General features: G+C 52.5%; 9 protein-coding genes across 9 annotated transcripts; 6 read left to right on the top strand and 3 right to left on the bottom strand.

The window, feature by feature from the left end:
• Positions 1–183: 183 nt before the first annotated feature.
• M409DRAFT_63671 (uncharacterized protein) lies at positions 184–1,700 on the top strand (the record flags this gene model as incomplete). The annotated part of the gene is made up of 3 exons (XM_033815704.1): positions 184–297; positions 391–1,404; positions 1,464–1,700. The coding sequence occupies 3 exons, from the start codon at positions 184–186 to the stop codon at positions 1,698–1,700; spliced, it is 1,365 nt and encodes a 454-aa protein (XP_033672239.1).
• A 205-nt stretch (positions 1,701–1,905) lies between these two features.
• M409DRAFT_50802 (uncharacterized protein) lies at positions 1,906–6,301 on the bottom strand (the record flags this gene model as incomplete). Its single annotated transcript, XM_033811634.1, has 4 exons — positions 1,906–4,388; positions 4,438–4,620; positions 4,677–6,078; positions 6,236–6,301. 4 exons carry the CDS (start codon positions 6,299–6,301, stop codon positions 1,906–1,908), a joined length of 4,134 nt encoding a protein of 1,377 aa, XP_033672238.1.
• A 417-nt stretch (positions 6,302–6,718) lies between these two features.
• On the top strand, positions 6,719–9,102 carry M409DRAFT_18465 (uncharacterized protein; the record flags this gene model as incomplete). The annotated part of the gene is made up of 9 exons (XM_033804509.1): positions 6,719–6,817; positions 6,869–7,145; positions 7,203–7,223; positions 7,292–7,417; positions 7,469–7,486; positions 7,538–8,071; positions 8,120–8,557; positions 8,622–8,635; positions 8,689–9,102. The coding sequence occupies 9 exons, from the start codon at positions 6,719–6,721 to the stop codon at positions 9,100–9,102; spliced, it is 1,941 nt and encodes a 646-aa protein (XP_033672237.1).
• A 1,283-nt stretch (positions 9,103–10,385) lies between these two features.
• Positions 10,386–12,295, top strand: M409DRAFT_63670 (uncharacterized protein; the record flags this gene model as incomplete). The annotated part of the gene is made up of 3 exons (XM_033815703.1): positions 10,386–10,762; positions 10,814–11,632; positions 11,683–12,295. The coding sequence occupies 3 exons, from the start codon at positions 10,386–10,388 to the stop codon at positions 12,293–12,295; spliced, it is 1,809 nt and encodes a 602-aa protein (XP_033672236.1).
• A 409-nt stretch (positions 12,296–12,704) lies between these two features.
• On the bottom strand, positions 12,705–13,232 carry M409DRAFT_18463 (uncharacterized protein; the record flags this gene model as incomplete). Its single annotated transcript, XM_033804508.1, has 1 exon — positions 12,705–13,232. One exon carries the CDS (start codon positions 13,230–13,232, stop codon positions 12,705–12,707), a length of 528 nt encoding a protein of 175 aa, XP_033672235.1.
• An 802-nt stretch (positions 13,233–14,034) lies between these two features.
• M409DRAFT_18462 (uncharacterized protein) lies at positions 14,035–16,061 on the top strand (the record flags this gene model as incomplete). Its single annotated transcript, XM_033804507.1, has 3 exons — positions 14,035–14,103; positions 14,181–14,894; positions 14,958–16,061. The coding sequence occupies 3 exons, from the start codon at positions 14,035–14,037 to the stop codon at positions 16,059–16,061; spliced, it is 1,887 nt and encodes a 628-aa protein (XP_033672234.1).
• A 27-nt stretch (positions 16,062–16,088) lies between these two features.
• Positions 16,089–18,109, bottom strand: M409DRAFT_50799 (uncharacterized protein; the record flags this gene model as incomplete). Its single annotated transcript, XM_033811633.1, has 2 exons — positions 16,089–17,655; positions 17,709–18,109. The coding sequence occupies 2 exons, from the start codon at positions 18,107–18,109 to the stop codon at positions 16,089–16,091; spliced, it is 1,968 nt and encodes a 655-aa protein (XP_033672233.1).
• A 393-nt stretch (positions 18,110–18,502) lies between these two features.
• Positions 18,503–20,459, top strand: M409DRAFT_18460 (uncharacterized protein; the record flags this gene model as incomplete). Its single annotated transcript, XM_033804506.1, has 5 exons — positions 18,503–18,553; positions 18,621–18,727; positions 18,781–18,978; positions 19,038–19,472; positions 19,532–20,459. 5 exons carry the CDS (start codon positions 18,503–18,505, stop codon positions 20,457–20,459), a joined length of 1,719 nt encoding a protein of 572 aa, XP_033672232.1.
• A 442-nt stretch (positions 20,460–20,901) lies between these two features.
• M409DRAFT_18459 (uncharacterized protein) lies at positions 20,902–22,844 on the top strand (the record flags this gene model as incomplete). The annotated part of the gene is made up of 7 exons (XM_033804505.1): positions 20,902–20,974; positions 21,034–21,403; positions 21,457–21,492; positions 21,548–21,604; positions 21,661–22,014; positions 22,075–22,513; positions 22,566–22,844. The coding sequence occupies 7 exons, from the start codon at positions 20,902–20,904 to the stop codon at positions 22,842–22,844; spliced, it is 1,608 nt and encodes a 535-aa protein (XP_033672231.1).
• Between the last annotated feature and the right edge of the window lie 73 nt (positions 22,845–22,917).

The following is a 22,917-nucleotide window of genomic DNA, read 5'->3' as shown; positions in this document are numbered from 1 at the left end:
AAGTGGAGGGACGCAGGGTCTCAAACTTCAATGCTATTGCGCGGCTTGTGGATGTGAGAGTTGGTTTCGGAACGACCCAAGCCTTAGGTGAGTGCTTGACTTATAGCCAAGGCGGTCCCCTGTCATTCTTTAACTTCGTCATTCGCGAGTAGCACATTGATACGTCTCTACTGCACTGCAAATATGAGAGTTCCCGTGACAATTGCTACTCTTTGCCTCGTTTCATCATATCACGTATCTGGCACTCCTTCTACACCGCGTTTTTCAAGGGGAGTGAATTTGTTGAGCTCAAGGGACGTTAGCCCGCGCTCACCAGGTAACTGGCTCCCCAGGGACAAAAATATCTTGCAACAATGGGTATCAAGCCAAGCGACAGAAGCTCGATCGCAGTACAACGGCACGCTGAGCCCCGTCATTGCCGAATTTCAAGAAGTCATCAGCAGACATGCCGGACTAGAACAGCTCGGCAATGCCATCTTCACCGAAGTGCCAAACAAGTATCCCTACAACGAGACCCCAGACGGCAAGCAGCCAGTCCATAACTTCACCGACTTCCTCGTCGTCTTGGATCATATCATCAAGAGGGGCCCAGAGTTTTCGAACAGCAAAGATCCCCCAACAGCACCCAGCGTTATCGGCGTTCCCATCAATGCCATCCTGGACTGGCCAATGGGAACGATATCTGGTTACAATTTTTTCCTCTCGCCGATCGTCAATAAACAGCTGCACAACGTTCTTTCGCAATGGTCGAAGTACCTGGCATCACCGGCTTCACAAAGTGTTCTGGATGGGTGGCTAGGTTCTACTGGCAAAGCGGTCATTACGGCCGTCGCCAACGACGGCAAAACGAACTACACTTTCGAGCAGCTCTTCGCCTGTCCGAACATCTCAGCACCACATCTCGGCTTCAAGTCATGGGATGAGTACTTCGTCCGTCCCTTCAACGAAGGCATTCGCCCCACAGAAGCACCAGACAACGGTCCACCTGACCCTCGCTACCCGGATACAAGGCTGGTCATTGACAATGCATGCGAGTCCGCTCCGCTGCAAGTCAAGCACAACGTCAGCTTCTACGACAGCTTCTACCTCAAAGAACAGCCTTACTCGTTGGTCAACATGCTCAACTTCGCCCCTGAAGCTCGCCAGTTCGTCGGTGGGACGGTCTATCAGGCATATCTCAGCGCTTTATCATATCATCGATGGCACGCACCAGTCAGTGGAAAGGTTCTCAAGATCGAGCAAGTCCCCGGCACTTATTACAGCGAGAACATCTTCTACGGCTTGGCGGGCAACACCACGGATCCAGACCCGGGTGCCCCTGATTTCTCACAGCCGTACATCAGTGCTGTGGCCACGAGGTCGATCGTGTACATCCAGGCGAAGAGCCCTAAGATTGGGACGATGGTAAGCTCAAAGCCCTGACGCCTCGTTCTGGACACACAAATTGCTAACACCTTGCCCAGGCAATCGTCTTCATCGGCATGGCAGAAGTCTCCAGCTGTGAGTTCATAGTCAAAGAGGGCGATGAAATCATCAAGGGCCAAGAGATTGGCATGTTTCATTACGGAGGCAGTTCACATTGCCTTGTGTTCCAGCCCGGAGTTGATCTGAACTTCGTCAACCCTCCACCTTGGGACACCGCGGACGTGGATACAGAGAAGACTTTCAACGTGAAGAGTGCATTAGCTGTCGTTTCGTAGAGATCTAAGAGTAGTCCAGCCGAAAATGTGATGAGCGTGTCACATACCACCGCTGTCTCAATATCCTTCGTCCTCGAACCTGAGAACTGTGGGCTGTACATCATGCTGCCGTTTCGCTATGCCCATGGACGGAACACATCAAAGTCGTCTATCCTTCGTCATCATCATCGTTACATGCGTCCAGAGCTGGGTATATAACGCCACATCACTTAATCCGATACCACTCCGCCGAGTTCTTCTTCTCCAGCTCAACCTTCGTCCACTTGCCACTCATTAGGCCAGGCAGAACAGCATCTCCAACAAGCGTGTAATACGACCCAAGAACACCCTGACATTTTCGCAAGATCAAAGGTCGGCTAGATCCAAGTGGAATGACGATCTCATCATTAACCTCAAGGCTCGATGGACCCAGCCCGACGAACCCAGCACTGGTCTTGAAGAAGTCCCTTTCTCGGTGCTTGGGAGCGTAGTCATGGAACTCCAGGTCGCGGGCCTGCGAGTAGAATTGTGTCTTGAGCATCATGACTTCGTCTTTGTTGGGAGCTTTCAGGACGTCTTTTCGCATCGGGGCATCAATGTTGCCCACGGTCAGGTAGTACCAACGTTTCGAACGTCGTGCGTAGGCATAGAGATTCTCGAGATCTCTTGCCATCTCGAAGTCTTGTCGGAAAGAGTCGTTGTCGCTGTTGTATGCCTCATCGACTTGCTCTGGGACGTAGATCTCATTCATGCGAGATCGTTTGGTTCGCCAACGTTTCTTGACGTAGTCTTCGTCCTCGGAAGACCGCTCGTGCCGACAGTAAGCAAGATCCTCGGCTTCCTGGTGCTCGTAAGACATTCCCACGTTGCGCTGTGGACCGTTGTTTCTATCTTCGAGCTCCTGCTTGACACTGCGCTTGCCTTCGAAGAGGTAGTCGAGGAAGAGTCGCCCAAATCGAGGTGTTTGATCAAGAATCTCAAGATGCTGATGCTCCGGTGGAACATCCTCGAATCGATACTGCAAGACATCGAGTATCTTCTGGATGATGTGTCCACGATGTTTCAAGCTGTTGTAGATCAAGCATTCATTCGGCGAGTGCTCGTACTTGGGAATGTCAGATTCCGTGGTCCGCTTCGAAATGCGGTCGAACAGCACGGCGCGGAGCCGTAGAATGCGTGGACGATCGAACTCGTCGTCAGAGGAGTCCTTGTCCTCAACCAGCTGAACCTCTGCCACGCCAGGTCCCGCGCTGTACATGTCTGGACTACGGATCGCTTCCCGCGTCTGTAAGCGAGTCAAGTCGGGGATCCAGGATGGCACAACATTCTGGAATCGCTCAGCTCCCCAGATGTTTCGTGAAACGCGCTCGTCCAACAACACATCGACACTGTCAGACTCATTGATGAGTCTAACGCAGGCTTCTTCGATAACCCGAATGACACTCTTCCGATAATCCGGCTGAATGCCTGCCGCGGCATCTCTCGCCATGCCCAATAAAGCGAAGATGCGGTCTCGTGGATCGCTGCAGCGATGCTTGCCAGTCATGTACAAAAGCTCGAAGAGTAGGTGGTTTGCAGTTGTCTCGCTTGCATTGAACTGGCCCAGGCCACGGAACAACGCCAACGGATCGTTCGGAGGCTTGAACATGCTGGAGAAATGATCCCAGCGAACGGCATGTCTTCCAATGTAGACGGAAGGAAAGTCCTGAGAAAAGTGGAACTCTTGCACGCACCAGAGTCTCCGAAACCACAACTCCGTTGATCCACTTCGGTCTTTCTCCTTGAGTTGTTGCACATTCTTGGGGAGGTCGCGAGCAACATCATCGTGCTCTACTGAAGTTGTGTGATCGGGAAGCGTGCAAAGGGTCTTGTCATCGCCTTCGGATCGCGGACAAGACTTCTTCCCGGGATCGAACTCGCCTATCCAGATGATTGTTCGGACAGCCAAGGTGTATATTCGTCGCATCATTTGAATTTGATGATTCCTCTCATGAACATCTGCCTGATTGATGCATATGGCGTCAACCCAGATATATCGCGGCCGAGATTCGTGCCGAAGACGGCGAATTGCATAAAGCAGATGCTCAGAGACCGGGAACCCTTTCAAATTGCCAGAAGAGATCTGTGCAGTTGCGACTGCCTTGCCCCAGCAATACGAAAGGGCTTCATACGGGGGAAGTTCATGAAGGTTATGCACTTCGAGATTGCAACAGACTGCGTGTCCCGAGCCGGGCTCGATGCGCATTATCCGGACATTCTCCCGGTTTTTCTGGAGCGTCTCGTAATATGGACTGTCCAAGTGATCTGAGATTGTGTCGAAGCTTCGTGCTAGTGGCTTGGGCCCACCTCTTCGGAGGAAATCATGCCAACTAAAAACAGGCCCGGGGTCGGTCGAACCGGGGCTCAACGGCTCATCGTCAGCTTCCTGTGGTCTTAGAGTGTCGGCATAGGCAGGACCCAAGGATATCTCGCTGGCGACGTCCACGCTTGTCATACCGGTGGGCGAAGAGCTGAAATTGGCCGTCGTTGGTGCAGTGGTCATGGAACCTGAATTCATCGTGGTTGGAGTGCTGCCTGGAAAGGGTGAGTGGGTATCTGATAGCCATGGCGACCCAATATCGAGCGAGGGCACAGATGTTCTAGACGGGACTCGCACAGGAGTGGTTCCTCGTTGCTGCTTGTCGAAGAAGTCCATGAACGAATCTCTCGCTATTGCGGCATCAGCGATTGCTACAGGGGGCTATAAAGGCGGACTGACCTGCATCGTCAACAAAGTCAAGCATGAAGTAAGGAAAGGCGTCGACCCATTTGGGAGGAGCCAAGTCCCCAGGTAATGAGACTTCAGTGCTTGTGCTCGAGGTTCCATGTCTCGATATGACAGTCCCCATCCGTTGCATGATCCCCGGTCTTTTGCTGCCATGCGCTGTGCTGGAAGACATGGCTTGTAGTAACGATGTAAGTCAAGTATCGAGCGAAAAATGAGGAGTCTTGACCTACAAGTATGTGCGCCTGATGACGCTCTTCTCTTCGTCTGCTTCAGATCCAGCCTGACCTCTTTTGAAGACGGAATCTTCGCGCAACTCATCCATTTCAGTGGTATTTCCTGATGCCTGACTTGGTTCCCAACAAAGGTGACAGGGATGGTGACGGTGGCAGGCGATGTTTCTCGAGGGCCCCAGAACTTGACCACGCTATGCTCGGTTTTGTCAGCGTTCTTGGTTTTTATGGACTTGACCTCAAACTCTTTGAGAAAAGCCCTGTCACGCAGAGTAGTTTGGAAAAGCTCGTAAGGCGTTTCGTGAACGAAAACATAGTCCGGACTTTGATCGACATGATCTTGGTGATGTCGTCTATAGCAGATGGTCTTGGAACCGACGCTATCATATGCCGTGAACGACACCGTCAACGGTTTATGGAGGGTCGTGTATCTCCATGGAATACGTCTACTTCGCTCCTGAAGACGATGCTCAAAGACAACATGCCCATCTGCGCCAAGCCATCGAAGGATGCCATCAGCCAGGCGGAACCCTTGTGCAGAGGCCGATGGATGACCTTCAAGCTCGATGGTGACCGGGCAGTGTATGAAGCTAGCTCCAAAACCTGATGTGACATCGGTGGCTCGTCGTGCAGCAAGAGACCCAATGCTAATGATCGATCCCTGATGTTCCATCGAACATCTGGAGATCAGACTTGCAATGGAGAGCCTCGCGAGTGGATGGCTCTGTAGCTTTGTGTACGCCAGTAAACGTCTTAACAAGTCTCTGTTCTGCTCTTCGACCTTCAAAATCTGCCTTGTATGCTCTGTGTGCCCAGCTCGGTTTTGGTTTGAGGCAGTGAGCCTGTGGTGCAGGTATCCCACTCGCGCGAAGCCGTCCAGCAATGCGGCGAGTTCGCGATCGTCGGGTGTGGTTCGGGTCGTGTCTGCGAGGCTCGCGTGCAATTGTGTTCTCTCGGAGCTCGTGTGGAAATCAACGAAGCCTGCGATGAGGATAGTAACGAAGTTGAGGTTTCTCAACGTGAGAACAGTGTGAGCCAGCCTAGCGCGTATACTGTCATGGTCGATTCTTGACCACGCGACCTCGACCGTCCTGCCCGAGTCTCTGCGAGCATGAGGCGGCCTCGACTGCGAAGAGACGGCCCTTTGCTTATCGACACAATCCAAGCTCTGCCTGAGGATCTCATGGACAGCTCCGAGCGGAGGCGGCTGGCGACCAGTGAATTGTGTCAAGGTGTGATTCTGCTCCAAAGCTCTCTGGAGAGAACGGAACTCCTGCAGCAGTTCAGATAAAGGACTAGGCACATCTTGGGCTGTGGCACTGAGAGCCTCCGATATGTGGTAGACGTCGGCTGCGAGCTGAGCGAGGTCGGTGCTGTTTGGCGCGCTACTAGGCATGGGCAGCTGGTGGGGACCCACCAGTTCGGTCCAGGGGGATACACGATCAAAGGGTCAAAAGAGCACACGATCAGGGCAGCGACAACAAGCAGCCGGCCACAGAAGCACAACAATTCGATTGTGCGATGAAACGAAGCACGCGAGACTGACGGAGAATACTCACGCCGCTCGGTGCTACTGTAGCCGCAGGCATACCATCACAACGGCGGCCTCCCGTGTTCGCATGCATGGTGGCTGTCATTAGGCCACCACGTGTCTCCCCAACTCGACAGGGCACCAAGCTCTTTTTCAATGAAAACGACTATTTGCTGCGCCTTGATGCTGTATGCATGAACGATGCCGAGGCCAACATTATCGAACAGGATCAGAAGCCCCCTTTTCGGCGACCCGACAGCCATCTGCGGCCGTCTGAAGTGAGGCCGCCTTGTTTTCAGCCCCCAAAGCTCGAAGCGCCGATCCACTCTCATTGCAGTCATCAGATGGAGGGCGACGCGAGCCTTGATTGGTTTTATTGCCCATCTCCAACGCCCTGGCTAGGCTGTGCTAGAAATCATGTCTTTGCCATGCGCTCTTCTTCCTAATTACTTTCTTGAACCACAATCATTGTAACAGGCATCTATGAAATAATCGAATTCGGAAGGCCGCGATGCCATCCGACGCGCGCGGCGCTGGCCAGGAGCGCAGCCGACTCGAACATCTGCTCTGGCCAGGAAGAGACCCTCAAAGAGCCGGAGCGGCGTTTGGAGTGAGATCCAGCCGCAGAGATGCTCCGCATATCTTCTAACATGAGGTACAGAATCAAAGGACTGCTCTCAGACGACGAGCCTTCATCGAGCAGCTTGAGGAATCTGGATTCAACTGGCAAGTCTTCGCTGTCGCGGCTTCAGGCTTCTTCACCGATTCCTACAATCTGTTCGCATCGAATGTGATTCTCCCGGCTCTTGCGTTTGTTTACTGGAATGGCCCGAACCATGACATGGCACTCGCATTCAACCTAGCAACTCTGGGCGCATCCGCCGTCGGTCAGCTGGTATTTGGCGTATTTGCCGATCTCTTTGGTCGGCGAGCATTATGTTCGTGGAAACTGTCCTAAAGTGAGACTTGTGTCAGTGGCTAACTTAGCACACTAGATGGGATAGAGCTTATCATAGGTACGAACCGGCCCTACCAAAGAGGCAGAAAAGCCAGTCCCGAATGGCCATCTAACATCTTGACTTAGTGATAATATCGACTATTGGACTTCTGCAGTGCTCTCCTGGTTTCACCGACGGAGACCAGCACACTTGGAATATCGACGTTTGGATAATATTCTGGAGAACCGTCATGGGGTTCGGCATAGGGGCGGGTTCGTAAAGAGCGATTGTCTATGCCGAAGTAATCGCTAACATTTTGCTAGAATACCCACTCAGTGCTTGTAAGTCGATTGATCACGCTTTGGGAATGCTCCCTGACCTGTGACTACTAGGTATCGCAGCGGAATGGTCGTCAACGAAATCCAGGGGGAGAATGATGAGCGCCGTATTCCTCATGCAGCCACTTGGCCAACTGTGCGCCTATGGTGCCGGTCTCACTGCTTTGAGAGCCTTCGGCAATTCCAAGGTCGATATCGACAAGCTCTGGCGGTATGTCATCGGCATCGGTGCAGTTCCTACGTTGCTCGCCCTAGCTTTTCGCCTTTACATGCCCGAGTCGGGTAGATACACCTTCGATGTGCGGGAGAACATTGCAAGGACACAGACGGATACCAGTGCAGCCCTCTCCCATCCCTCGACACAACCCAACAATGATTACGACTCCGACGCACCAGAACCAGATATACCCGAACCGAATTTGCCTGAGCCCAACATACCTGAGTCTAATGCGCCGACCCCCAACATCCCAGACTCGCCATGGAACCAGTTCGATCTCAGCGAGCTGTGGAACTACGTGTACCATGAGGGGCATGGGAGATATCTTGTCGGCACATCTGTCACCTGGTTGCTTCTAGACTTCGTTTTCTGTCAGTAGAGGCCCAACGATGCCGCCGATAAAGCTAATCACTTCGCAGACGGACTTGGCTTCAACAATCCATCCACCCTGGCAAAGCTTTGGTCGTCGCAATATCTTCAATATCCGCCTGATGCGCCTTGGTGGCTAAGAACATCCGACTTCCTCAATGCAACCATCGGTGGCGAAGTCATAATCAATGGCACATTCGCCAACGACAGCATCGCGGAGCCATTGATCCACGACGTCCTGGGAAACAACATGACACACGCCGTCTACACGGTCTCCATTGCGTCGATTCTAGGGTCCATCGCCATGATCATGATGATCAACCATTTCGATCGCAAGGACATGCTGACTGGGACTTTCGTCATCCTTGGGTTCGTCCTCATTATTGTGTGTGCGAGCTTCAAAGCATTGTTTCATCAGGGTGCTAAGCACATCGTTTTGATCGTTTTCTGGATTGTTATATCTTTTCTGTTCCAGTTTGGGCCTAATAGTAAGTCAAAGTCGCTTCGTGAAGCGGACATAGGATCGCTTGTGCTGACAGATGCCAAATCTAGCTCTTACATTTATCGTACGCGAAGTCCGTTGACGTCTCCAGAGGACAAGCCTGCTAACATGTTTTAGATACCCGCGGAAGTGTTTCCGACTCGATATCGTTGTTCATTCTACGGGATCGCTGCAGCATGGGGAAAGATCGGGGCAGTGCTGGTCCAAATCGTCATTCTACAACGACAAAGCATCTCGGACCCAAACTCGACATCGATCAGATGGTTGCTGCTGGGGTTTGCCTTCTGTATGTTCCTGGGAGCCGTCTTCTCCTATACTTGCCTACCGCATGTTCAAGTGCCCAACACGAAGACAGCACCTGAGGTGTGGTTTATGCTGGGTGGGAAAAGCTTTATGAAGAGACCGCCGCCTTTGGTGAATGTCCCGCTGGAAGAACTCCCTCCTCCGCCGAGAGGAAGACCCAAAAGTAATGAGCAAGATGAAGAGCGATTGCAGGAGATGGAAGAGATACAAAATGGCCATGCACATTAAACGATGCTTCTTAGCTGAATAGAAACTGAATTCGTTTGATTTGTCTGCGCACTGATCGGGAGTTTCTCTGCACCGATGGCCGACTAGCAGCGTCTCTCTGGCTTACAAAGTGGTTCGTATGTAAGCTCCTTGTTGAATCCTTTGAATCCTTTGAATGCGTTCTCGTATGCAGAGTCAGCTAGTGAATAGGGGCGAAGTGCTTTTGCCGGGAGATTCGCCGAAGCAACGACTTCTCGATCGCACAGCCTTGTGACTGGCATGGCAAACGCTGGTCCAACGTGGCACCTGTACCCGGATCGAATCGTGGCGTAACGATCCTACCGTGACCGGGTACGATGTCCTGGTGAAAGGGTACTCAAGCCACGTGCGGCGTTCATCCTTGCCGCAGAGCCTCATCAGGAGCCAGAGCCGTGTCTCGGGCCGTCTAGCCTCAAAGATCCTTGTGCATCCAGAAATTTTTCACGCCACAAAGGTCATGTCCGTCTTCTTCAACAAAGAGTCGCCACATCGCACTTGATACGGGCGTATGGCCAAAAGAAACGGACGGATACGGCCATCGGGAGATATGTCGGCTAACGGCATTCGACTTATGAACGCCAAGTGCACGCCATCGATGCCGACCGAGGCAATCATAAACTCTCCTTACGGCACGTTGTAATCAAGCACAGCTTGGGAGTATGGCGAGAGTGCGAAGCTGGACGGGAACTCAAGCTCGTTCTGGAAGGTTGTGATGCGAGGAGACACGCATCGGAGTACATCGAATGCCGGCATTAACGAAATGCAGTGAGAGAAATCAACACATGACGTCGAGATTCCGAAATTTATGCACAGCAGAAACGGCATTTCGGGTATGTGCAGGCTAGCGTCCGTTTCACAGAAGGTCGAATGGGACGACGAGCCTCGATTTGTCGACCAGATTGTTGAGCCCATCGTCATGGCGACTCGCCTTTCTTCGACTCCCGCATGGCGTGGCACGGAGTTTGCACCTGCACCCAGACGGTGATAAACTGCGTGGTGCGTCTCAAGGCTTCATCAGCAGTCACCCCTTTCCGATTTTCCGAAAGCCACTTCAACTTCTTCTCATAACACGGAAATCCGGCTAAACAAGCGAGTGAACTAGTGGGGATCGATCTTCTCTGGTCGAGTGAAGTGCTTTTTCCTAGAACTGACGACGACTCGAAAACAAAACATACCGTTCGACCCACCAGCCGAGGGCAAATAACACTTTTCTTGTTCAGATCCTAACAGATCGCCAAGACATTCCTCATTCCTTTCTCACAGCCATGTCCGACCAGGACGTGGAAGGCGGCAAGCCCGCTGCTGCAAATCCAACACAAATACCGCATTTCAGACAAGTCCTCGACCAGGCTGGCGTTACGCCTGAGGTTCAGAACTGGGAGTATGAAGGCAGCGGAACCGAGGAAGATCCCTACGTCGTTGTCTGGATCGACAATGACCCAAGAAACCCGATGCTGTATAGCGAGTTGAAGAAGTGGTCCTTGACCATGGTGGTGGCGATCGCGACTCTGGCGGTGGCATTCGTATCCAGTGCCTATTCAGGAGGTTCGAAAGAAGTCATCAGAGAGTTCGGCTGCAGTCAGGAAGTTTACACTCTGGGAATCTCCCTGTTCGTGTTGGGTTTTGCGATCGGTCCCTTGCTGTGAGTTTGGCATCTCGACTTTGGCGCTAGGTCGTTGCTAATAACCGTCAGGTGGGCTCCCATGTCTGAGTTGTTCGGTCGTCAGATCCTGTTTGTCACCACCTATGCTGGACTTACTGCATTCAACGCTGGCGCTGCTGGATCTCAGAATATCTGGACTCTGATCATTCTTCGATTCTTTGCCGGCGCCATTGGCTCGAGTCCGCTCACAAATGCCGGCGGAGTGATTGCAGACATGTTCTCTGCGAAGGAGCGAGGACTTGCAATGTCACTGTTCGCCGCAGCACCGTTCATGGGTCCAGTCCTAGGTCCCATTGTTGGTGGCTTCGTGGGCGAGACAGTCGGCTGGCGTTGGGTCGAAGGAGTCATGGCCATCTTCACGGGAGTACTCTGGATTTTCGGCTCGGCCGTGGTCCCAGAAACCTATCCACCTGTCATCCTCCGCCAACGGGCCAAAAAGCTTTCGCAAATGACTGGAAAAGTGTACAAGACTCGTGGAGACATTCAGCAAGGCTCAGTCCCTGTTGGCGAGATCTTCAAGACTTCGCTTTCGAGACCACCGATCCTCCTCACCCGCGAGCCGATTGTGTTGTTGCTGTCGATCTACATGGCGATCATTTACGGCACACTCTACATGTGTTTCGGAGCCTTCCCAATCGTATACCAGCAGCTCCGCGGCTGGAGTCCTGGTATCGGTGGCTTGGCATTTCTTGGCGTTGCCGTAGGAATGCTTATGGCGGTTGGATATGCCATCTGGGACAACAAGAGATACTCAAAGATCAGTGACGCGTACGAGGGCTTCGCGCCGCCAGAGGCACGGCTACCGCTTTGCATGGTGGGTTCCATTGCTGTTCCGATCGGTCTATTCTGGTTCGCATGGACCAACGGGCCATCCGTACACTGGATCGTGTCTATCATAGCTGGTGCACCCTTTGGTTTTGGAATGGTATCTTCCTCGGCATAATGAACTACCTCATCGATGCGTATACGATCTTTGCGGCATCTGTCCTGGCAGCAAACTCCGTCTTGCGTTCAATCTTCGGAGCGGTATTTCCGCTATTCACGACCCAGATGTTCTCCAACTTAGGCATCCATTGGGCGGCGTCTATCCCGGCTTTCTTGGCTCTCGTCTGTGTGCCTTTCCCGTTCATCTTCTACAAGTACGGAGCCCAGATCCGAGCCAAGTGCAAGTATGCCGCCCAATCCGAGAAGTTCATGCGAGACATGCAGCAGCAAGTACAAAAGGACCCAGAAGACTCGAAGGATTTTGCCACACCTCTCGACAGCGAGGAGGCAGCCGATGAGGAGAAGTATGAGCACGATCGTCCGCGAGAGCCGGTTGAAGAAGTCGAGCGGCGGCAGTCCCTCGTGGAGTCGGAGAAGGATGACGAATCCCCTCAATTCGCCCCCATTTTTCGGACGATCCAGAGTCGGACGACGGAACGCAGAGGATCGACATACAGCGGAAATCCTTTTGACTTAGATAGAATCCATACTAGGGAGAGTTTCAAGTCTTCAAGGAGCGTCACATGAAAGCCTTGATCAAGAGACTACTTCAAGGCAGGAATTTGCATAGACCAGAAGGGAACACAGCTGTCAGTACCTACCTTTCAAGCCATCCAACACCTGAAGTCAAGTGTGAGAGGCGTGTTCCATACCGCGGCTGCGCGAAACCTTTGCACCGTGTGGAACCGCGCTTCACCCACCGCCGCCGCACTGGCAACGACGACGAGATCACTTGGAATGGCCATGGTTTCTGCACACAACAGGCAAACCGTTGATTGTTCTACATATCAGCTATCGTCCAAGATCCTTTCATCTGCCCATCAGGCCCGTACATTGGATGCTGCTGCCATAAAATATCCGCCACCAAGAAAATCAATGCATGTCACGGTGCAGATACACCAGATCTTGCCATGAAGTTGGCCGTGGACCGACCGAATCAATCAACTGGGAATTGGACCAAAGTCCCGGCTTTGGTGCGGCGATTCGTGGTGAAAGTTCGACCATCCGCCGGCTCTTTCTTCTTGTTCTCCCTCCACCACGCATTACTGCACTCGGAGCAGACGAACGTAGTTACCGTACTTGCAAGTCCCACGACGGTGCCCGCGGTCTTGGTAACGATCGTACCAAGTGCTTTTTCCCCATCCCATGGCTGAATGACTTTGCAGCACGCGCACCGGTTGCCATTGGCATTCATGAAATCCATTGCTGGCTTGAAGGTGTCCCAACGGATGGCCATGCTCGACATAGATCGTGTCATTTGGTTGCGCTCCACCCCCTTCCAAGCGCACACCTCATCGGCGCGACGGGCGAAATCCAGTCTCTGAGCGAGCCAAGCTGCTGGGTCCTTGTCGCCGTCGAGGTCGCCCCAATTGGCCCAGCACGGCATGCACATAAACTTCGGCGACTTGTACTTCTCGTCGACAATGGCGATGTCAGCAGCCAGGGGATTCGGGGTCCAATGCATCCTATCAGGGTGTTTCATCGCCTCAGCCTGGCTCGCCCAATGGTCTGTCTCGACACGAATGCGGCACGATGGGCACGTGAAGTCCTGGCAGCCCGATGGCTGATTGATCGATCATTCATAAAGGCCTCCGATACACCGCTGCACAAGAGCTTCAAGCCTGCCAGCGGCAGGAGTCGAGCGAATTCGAGAGCCAGTTCGAAGGCGAGCAAGAATAGAAAGTAAAAGCTATAGACTATGCTTTGGAAGCGGCATGTCATGTTAATAAGCGCGGCGTTGGAGGCATTGAGACGGTTTACGTGAGACAAAAGACCAGGGAGCCGGATGTTGCAGCTTCACCATCCTGTCTGAATACTACTTCTAATCAAGCATTATCCTGATCGAGCACTAGCTGCTCATTTCGAGTCAGTCTCCAGTTCTTTGGCCTGTACGCTGTCGGAGAGTTCCCCAAGCCACCATCACGCTTGCAGCTTGGAAAAGATAGCGTTGACTGCAGTCTGTTTTCTTTCCCACTCTCTTGATCTTGCTGTTAATCGACAACTCACCGATATTGACATCACACTGACTGTGTCACCAGACATCATATTATCTCGTCACGTGTTTCGCCTAGGGCTATTGGACACCAAGACGTGCCCGCGTCTAAACCCAACAAGGTGCCAAAGTCCCGATCGACCAGGGGACTGGCACTCGCTGACATGATGCACTGCTTGCGCACACGTTTGATAAAGCTCTCCCCAACTGTCAACCATGCCATCCCCAACGCCACCTCATTATCACGGCGTTCATTGTTGCAGACTTGCGGAAGATGAAGCGGACGTTGAAGTCGACCAAATCGAGGGGCGGATGCCAGAGGTGCAAGGCATCTCGTGTGAAGGTATGGAAGCGCCCGGCTTCCCCTCCGAATACGAGAAGAGCAAAGCAGAGTCAACCCGTGACTGACCACTTCTACAGTGCGATGAGACGAAGCCGGGATGCAAGGTCTGCTTTGCAAATGGCGTTGACTGTCCTGGATATGCAAAGCAGCTTCGGTGGTCGAACAAACATGAGATGTTCGGCAGCCACCCAAATAAACAGGCGAAGTACTCGCCCACTAAGGAGCCCGTACAGAAACCCCCTATCGCAACCAGCTCGGCGGCGGTGGCGGCGACGAATTCATCAACACCAACAAGCGCAGTACCCTCGCCGTCACCAAGCTCCGTCACCCCGGTGACTGCCGCCGAGGGCCATCCTCTGGCATGGCCCAACTTCGAGGAGCTGTGCGGGTACGAAGACTTCGGCTTCTCAGCACCTCTACTCGAGCCCAGCTTTCATGCCGAGCCAGACATGAACTTTGGAGATCTGTTCGCCGCGAACCTGGGCCATGCCTTTCCCTCGGCGCCCGCCGGGTTTGGTGGCAACCCCCGCGTGGAGAATGCTGAGGAGCGTGATTACCAGATTGTCTCGCCATCAAAGCCGTCCCAAAAACGACCAGCTAAGTCTTCTGCTTTACTGCAAACTTACTACAGGATGTCTATGCCTTCGGATGTGCCCGGTTTCTCAGACCAAGATCTCATCAATCATTATTTCAACAGTGTTTGCGCCATCTACTCTTGTTACGATTGTGAGACCAACCCGTTTCGTTCACTTGTGGCGAGTCTTTGGCAGAGCGATAAGACAATTTATGTTGTGAGTGGGATTTATTCTCTATGTTATATATTTTTTTACCCCTTTCTGATGCCTTTTTCTTAGGCAATACAAAGCATGGCAATGGCTCATCTGGCGAATTGGTACCCCTGGCTTCAGCCGCTCAGTCTGACAAAACGTTCTCAAGCGTGGATGTCACTGCAAAATGATTTGAGGTTGCTAAGAACCGGCAAGCGATCAACCGACAGCGTTATGCTGAGTCTGCTACTACTGGGACCCTCAGCATCATGGCATCAAGCCACTGCCCTCGGTCTGCAATATCTCTTGATCGCTCGCAACCTGCTTCAGTCCAATTTACAGCTCAACAAGGAGCTGGACGAGTTCTACATCAACGCCATGATGTACTGGGAGATGTGCGTCAGCTTCGTGGATCCTGTACCATCCCTACCGCTATCTGGCGTCAAAGAGCCGAGATTCGATCTGGAGGCTAGTGGAGACGAAATCCACCCACACAGCTGGACGGGTGTTGCCAATGAGGTCTGCTTCTTGCTGGCTGAGATCGGTCGTGTACTTCGACGGCAGCGAGGGTCACCCACTGCATTTGAGCAATTCTATCACATCGAGCGGGAGTGGTTTCAGAGCTTGGAGCGGTCACTACATGCCATCAGGATCCCCGACGTTGACGCTGTTGCTGATCTTGGTGACTCCAGGACGAGCAAAGACGATCTCATACGCTGTGCTGAAGCTTTGAAGTATGTCGGACTGCTAGAGATATACAGCATGTTTCCGGACATTCTGTCAGAACGCATCTCCAATGACCTCGGCTGTCTTTCTACGATTGAGCAGTTCGAACCATTGGAAAGTGCAGATGGTTGGCTTATTGCGGTGGCGCTCCACATCCTCAACGCCGTCAAACCGATCTCAATATCTTCAGCTGCATGTCGCCTATTCCCACCGATACTGCTCTCAGCGTCTAGCCAGGTACGAATAGACCCTGACTGCAGTCCTGAGTGTCGCGAAAGAGTGGTCGACGCTCGATATACTGTGGAGGCGAGAATGCTCCTACTGTCAAGGAAATACCCACAACGACCATTTCTACAGATGATGGATGTGGTGAAAGAGGTCTGGGAGAGATTGGACAATGAAACCAGTCAGCCGCACTGGATGAATGTCATGCACGAAGGCGGACTCTTAACGCTAATATGCTAGCTCGCCTGCAGAATACCAATCACCCTGTCAGACTAGTCTATCGAGTAGACTCGCTGGGAGTTCTAACATGGCGAGGGGCACGTATTGCTGCGATCCGTGAACATCATTCTCTCCATATCCGCCTGAACACGATGCTTGCCCGTTCCTCTGCCTCGGAATCGTTGCTTTGAATGCCATGGCTGCATCGAAGAACCCTGACCAGATGATTTGGTCCTCTTGAAGCCCGAACATTCTCGAAATGACTGCGGCATTCAGGATGTCGGCTTTTTTGACGACCTCGTACGTTGCCTGGTCGTCGAACATTACATCGAGAGTGATCTCGTAAGGTCCGGCATTTTTCGAGCGCACGACTTTGGCCACGTCAATCAACGTCCGAGGTGGCGCCTTTGTATTCGATGCTGGCTTGAGGATCGCCGCTGGTTTCGCTGCCTTCTTTACTGCGGGCGTGGACGATACGACGTTGGGAGTTGGAATGTTCGCATGTGATTGACGACCTTCGCCTACGATCTTTGCCGCAAGTCTGAACAATCCATGAGGACTATCTCGAGACTGGAGACACTCTTCGCCAGGGCCCAGCTCGAGGAGATGGTAGACGGAGAATTCGGCGCACTCTCCCACTTGAACTTCCAGTTGTCCGCCAATTCCCATGCCGAAGTTTCCAGATGTTGCTTTCTGTCCTGGATACGCAGCATGCATGCAGAACACTCGAGCGGTCGATGCGAGGTTCGTTGCGTCTGCTTGGGTAGCTGCCAGGACTTCCCCTACGACAAATACCGCCTTATCTCCTGGATACACATGCCAAGTCAAGTCCCAGTGCTCTTCGATGTCGCCGTTAGACTGGGCAAGCTCGTCTTTGATACGATCCAGGAAGGTATCGATTTGCGGCATGAGAATCGGATCGCAGAAAGAACCCATCATGAGTGTGCGGTAACCGGCCACTCGGGCTCCTTCAAGCTTGACGGTGTAAGGAATTCCCTGAGCTTCGACGTGCTGGAATGAAGACCCTTTCACCAGAACGGAGACGCCATCAGCAGACTGTACATAGGTCGACTTGGTCAGATCCAAATAGCCGCCAGGACCGATCAGAATGTCTGGGCGTGTCTTCTCGTACAAGGTGTGCGCGGCTACAGATAATGGAGTACATCTTGCATGTGGATCTAGCGGACGCATCTCGAAACTGCCGTCTTGATACACCGTAGCAGCAGCACCTTTGCTCTTGGGCGTCGCACAGAGTCCGCCACATTCAAGGATCTTGCCCATGTGGGTGAAAGCGCCGAGCTCGAGCGATGACATGTTTGCGAGCGTGCCATTGGGGGCGTGTTTCCTCGAGTGAAAGGCGCAGAAGGCTACGTATGGTGCTGGGTCGTATGCTCTGCCTCCAATCACCACATTGAAGTCTGGATTTGCGATCATGGCCTGCAGGAATGGTTCTGGGCCCATCTGGCCTACTACGCGAGGTGTCGTGTTGAGGACTTCTTGTTCGAGTTTCGGGACCGCAGGACCGGACCCCGTTACTTTTCCATCCGCCAGTCTTTGGCTGACGATGTCTTTTGAGATGCCAGAGAAGATTGAGAGCACTTTGAGCTTCCATGATCTGCGAGTACGTTAGATGGACTGAATAAGAAGAAGAGATGCATCTGTTCCTACGCATGTTCTGCTTCGTTTGCCAGCTCGGATATGATATCAGTGAGGAGCTCAACATGGTCGTCGCTTCCATCTCCACCGGCGGACGAGGTCAAAACAGGCACCTGGTACTTTACTCCAAGCCTCAGCAGACGACGCAAGTCACGAACATAGGAACTTCGCGGGCATGTCGTAGTTCCCAGCGCCAGTTTTGACGGACCAGAATCGGTAGAGCCAGAGTCGAGGATCAAGGCTACTGGAGCGTCATGGGCACCGACGGCTTTGGCGAGAGCATCATTGGTCTCAGTCTCGTTGAAGCCATAACCTAGCATGCCCACTGGGGTGATGATGTGGCAAAGAGGTGCTGCCCTCGCTGACAGCGCATTTGGAGCATCCACGATCGTCTCGTTGAAGTGAGGCGCCATGGTGACGGTCTGAAGTTTACAAAGGAGATCAGAGTGGAATGGGATCTCAAGACTTCTTCAATTACGCGTCCGGTCCGATGCCGTTCAGCAGCTCGGCCTTTAGATACAACAGCAATGCTCCCTTTCGTTTCAGAGTCAGCTTCTACCTCAGGCTGTGGTCGCGCTGGCTTGCGATATCGCTCAACCGAGCGATCTCGGCCAATGCCTTGTGGTTCTCAACCTGGCCGAGACGTGCTCCACCGCTACGAAACATACGATGGGCTCGCAATCACCAGTCGTCAGCTCGAGGATGCGGGGAAGCTGGTGAACACACTGAGCTCATCAGCCTTCAAAAGAGTGCAGAATCCGTCAACACCGCTCAAGTGAGCGATCACGCACAACCCTGCCATCACGATGCCACCGAAGTCGAAGCTTGCAGCATGTGTGAACTGCCGGCAGATGAAGGTACTGTAACATTACTCGCGCCTTCGGTTCATTGGCTACGTGTGGCGTGTGGCTGACTGATGGATAGCTCAAGTGCGATGCTCATGAACTGTTTCCGGCCTGCTGTACTCGTTGTGAAAAGCAGGGCCTACGATGCTCGATCGATCCTTCGTTTCGAAGGACAGCCAAGCGAGAGTGAGTTGTTGAACTACTGCAGAACTTTGATACACTAATTCAGGATGTGACAGGCGGTTCAAAGCACTCGAAAAGGAGGTCGAACGCTTGCAGAGCAATCACACTGTTTCCGTGTCACCATGTGCTTCTGTCGAGCCTGAGACTAATGGCTTGCCGGACGCTGTCCCACCAATACCCGTTCCTCTCCCAGAGTCGCTATGGGTAGGCGATGTTGAGATTAGTACTTCGCTAGTCTGGGAACTTTTCGACATGTGAGCGCACGCTGGAGACCAGCCATCATTCACGGCTGATCGCTAACGAGTGAATGTAGATACTATCAGCACTACCATCCAAGATTCCCCGTTCTTTGTGGACGGGAATGCTTACCCAACTGGTACAACAAATGTCCGCTACTCCTTGGAACCACGCTCTGCGTAGCTGCAGAGAACAGAACCCAGTACGCTCCTCTGAGAGACAAGCTGGTGCCAAGCGTACAGCGACTCGCGATGGACACCATAGGGGCTGCCCGGAATCCATGTCTAACGGTTCAGGCTCTTCTGCTACTGTCGTGGTGGCCACTTAGTCTTGATGCGAGCGTATTGAATCCGTCTTGGGCCTACTGCGGCCTCGCCACCCATACTGCTTTGCAGTTCGGATTACATCGATCACAGCGTCCAGGCGATTTCCGATATGGGTTCGTCCCCAACGAGCATTCTCGGAACGCGATGAGCCGAACTTGGCTTGTTTCCTTCATAGTAAACCAGAGGTATGTCAGCGGGAATTACCACAAATGCCAGGAATGTTGCTCACATGTATCTCATTCAGTGTCAGCTCATACTTGGGCGTACCAGCGACTACGCCTATTGACCATACTATCCTTTCGGCGGTCGGAGGTACAGAATCGTCGCTTTCACCCGTTTTACAACAATACCTGGAGATCGTTTACTACGACTACCAATTCACTCAAGTTTTAGGCAACAGTGGTCTTTCTCCGACTGGCCAGACACCCGATCCGTCTGGTCTTGTACAATCCTTTGACAGGAATCTGCACGCATTGAACTTGAAACGCAGACTGGAGTGGAGCAACGCCACTGAAATAGCATTCCTGAAGACAAGGCTCAGTCTTCAGTGCTTTGCTTGCAGCAAGATCTTGGGGCCAACTTCAAAGACCACAACACACCCCGATCCGTGTAACACGACCGTCATCTCTGAAGCCGAACGCTGTGCGGAGCGCATCATCACCCTCGCGTCGCGAGAGCTTGAGCTGGTTGAGCAAGCGTCCAGCGACGTCAGAACTGCCATGACGAAGTCCATCTTCTTTCTCTTGAAGCTTTCCGCAACGAAGCACTCTACTGTGAACCAGGACCTGGTCAAAGACTCTTTACGACAAGCGTGGAATGCATACCGTAAAGCATCTGTGCGACGAACAGACCAATACGCCAGGATCTGTGCAATCATAGAGTACCTGAGTGGAGTTGGAGGGCAGGATCACGAATTCACTACGACGATGCAGGTCGAATCCAGGATAGGCGCCAACTTCTCATACGACACAGCTTGGGCAGCGAGGGCACGCTTTCCTAAGCATGTGGTTGATATGAGACCACTTGATTACACAGCGGCTGCAGAAAGCCAACAGCCTTTGGCAGCACCAGGTGATCAACCTGAGGACCTGCTTATGGATCCAGATTTGATGGCTGATCTCTTCGGGTCGGATCTGCTTGGATGGGATTTCAATGAGCTGCACGCCAGATGATCGATTCCAGTGGTGGCCACCAATTTCTCACGTTCGTCTACACATCTTACTTGTAGCCGCGATGAAAACAGCGAGTGGCACAGGAGAGCTTGACGCCCCTGCTCTCTACAGAAGCCGAGTAGAGAAGGTACCTACGATGGACGCAAGTGGCAGCATATGGAATACAACAGAGCTGACGCCTCTGCCGCAGCTACACGATGTCCTATTGGCGTACGAGAGTACTCAATACATCGACTCTCCTTCGGCATCTGATGTCGCTGTCATGAGCGAAGTCGCTCACTTCGACCCCAGATCAGTTTCCCACAGCCTGGGGTGCAGTAGGCATTACTAACGGGGTGAATATACACTGTATTGTATAAAGCGAGTGCCCAGTTCAGGTTACACATCCTCTTCGTCAACCAACTGCTGGACCTCGACATAGGCATCGCTTTATTCCGCAAACATGTTCTTCCTCAAGCAAGACCCAGAGACTCCCAAGGAGGCCTTCAACTGGCGTCTCTACTACGGTATATTCGGTATGAGTGCCCACTCGCTTATGGTCTGCGCATTCCATAGCTGATCGTGTCACCCCTAGCCTTTGCTATCCTAGGCTTCGCACGCTCACTCGACGAGAGCCTCATCGGAACATCTGCCTCACAACCCAGCTTCCAGCGTCGTTTCGGTTTGGACGACCCTTCACTCAGCGATGCTCAAAAAGCCGATCTGCTTGGTAATATCGTCGCCATGGTTCAGGTCGGATCTATTGCAGGAGCCCTGATGGGGTTCTACATTACAGACAAGATTGGTCGACTCTGGGCAGTTCGGGAAATGTGTATCCTCTTGGTTATTGGATTTGTTATTTTCCTATCTGCTGGGGTGAACGGTAGCCTGGGCATGGTTTACGCTGGTCGGTTCACTGCGGGTATGGGGATTGGACAATCTGTTCTGGTTGGACCGATCTATCTGTAAGAACGATGACCATGAAAGGACCAGACGAGGCGGCTTACACTTTTGACAGAGCTGAGACATCACTGAAGCACATGCGAGGCTTTAGGTAAGACTAGTCCGTTACGATCGATGGCAAAGATTCCATACTAATTTGGCATCAGTGTATGCATGTTCGCTGGCTCTGCCTACCTGGGCGTCGTGCTGGGTTATTTTGCGTCGTACGGAGCCGCAATCCACATCAGCAGCAATACTCAGCTCCAATGGTCGGTCAAAGTCTAAGAAGTATCATAATGGCACTCAAGCTGACCTCGTCTACGATTGTTCCGAATCTGCTGAACATCTACGTTGCTATCATCATCTTCGCTCTTTCGTTCGGCGCTATTGAATCTCCTCGATGGCTGATGAAAGTCGGACGATACACCCAAGCGACGGAGAACCTCTGTAAGATCCGTGGCCTGCCAGCAGAACATCCGTTCGTTCGGACTGAACTGCACGCCATCCAAGCACAACTCGAGCGAGAGCTGGAGGCGAGCTCAAGCCTTTTCGCCTCCTTCAAGGACCTCTTTGTAAAGCCTGCGAATCGATATCGATTGTGGCTTTCGGTCGGCTCTCAACTCTTGAGCACGTGGTATGCTATTTTAAATTCCAATTCACTCATTCGTGTAACTGACTCTTGTACTTCTTATAGGTCCGGAGCCAGTTCAATCACTATATACGCCCCGCAATACTTCGCTATTCTGGGAAAGACCGGCCAAGATGAAAAGCTTCTCGCTACAGGTATCCTTGGAATCGTCAAGTTCTGCTCCTCCATGCTTTGCACCATCGTGCTGGTCGACTACTTCGGCAGGAAACGAGCACTTCTCTCAGGCATCACACTGCAGTTCATCGCGATGCTGTACATTGCAATCTTTCTCGTCGTTGACCCGAGCGTCTCAACGAAAGGAAGCGTCCAATCTTCGAGCCAGAAATCAGCAGCTACAGGTGCCATAGCGATGATATATGTTTCGGGCTTTGGTTGGGCACTTGGATGGAACTCTCTACAGTATGTGATCAACTCGGAGATCTACCCACTACATCTGCGAGCGATTGGTGGCTCTCTTGCCATGACGCTGCACTTTGCAAATCAGGTATGCCATGCCCAATCTCAGGTCTAAACCCCATTAACTGACAATCAAACAGTATGGCAACAGCCGCGCCCTGCCCAGCATGTTCCTCGCTTTATCAACCGCTGGTACGATGTTCTTCTTCGCCGCTATCACTGTGGTAGGGCTGGTGTGGGCCTGGTTCTTCCTGCCTGAATTGGCGGGTCAGAGTCTCGAAGCTATCGACGCTGTCTTTGAGTTGCCGTGGCACCAGATTGGTCGTCGTGGGAAGAGTGTAGGCAATAGCCATGACTACTTGGTTGAGCAGTGGAATGAGGAGAAGGAGGCAGTTGATAGGGTTGAATATGCGAAGTAATCCGTCGAAGGGATTGAGTTGTGTCGGACAGACGAGGGGAACGAATTCTTTCACGTCATGAATGCGATGTTGT

Source organism: Zasmidium cellare (assembly GCF_010093935.1).
Source record: "Zasmidium cellare ATCC 36951 unplaced genomic scaffold M409scaffold_5, whole genome shotgun sequence".
NCBI lineage: Eukaryota > Fungi > Ascomycota > Dothideomycetes > Mycosphaerellales > Mycosphaerellaceae > Zasmidium > Zasmidium cellare.
This window is presented reverse-complemented; position numbering and strand designations above follow the sequence as displayed.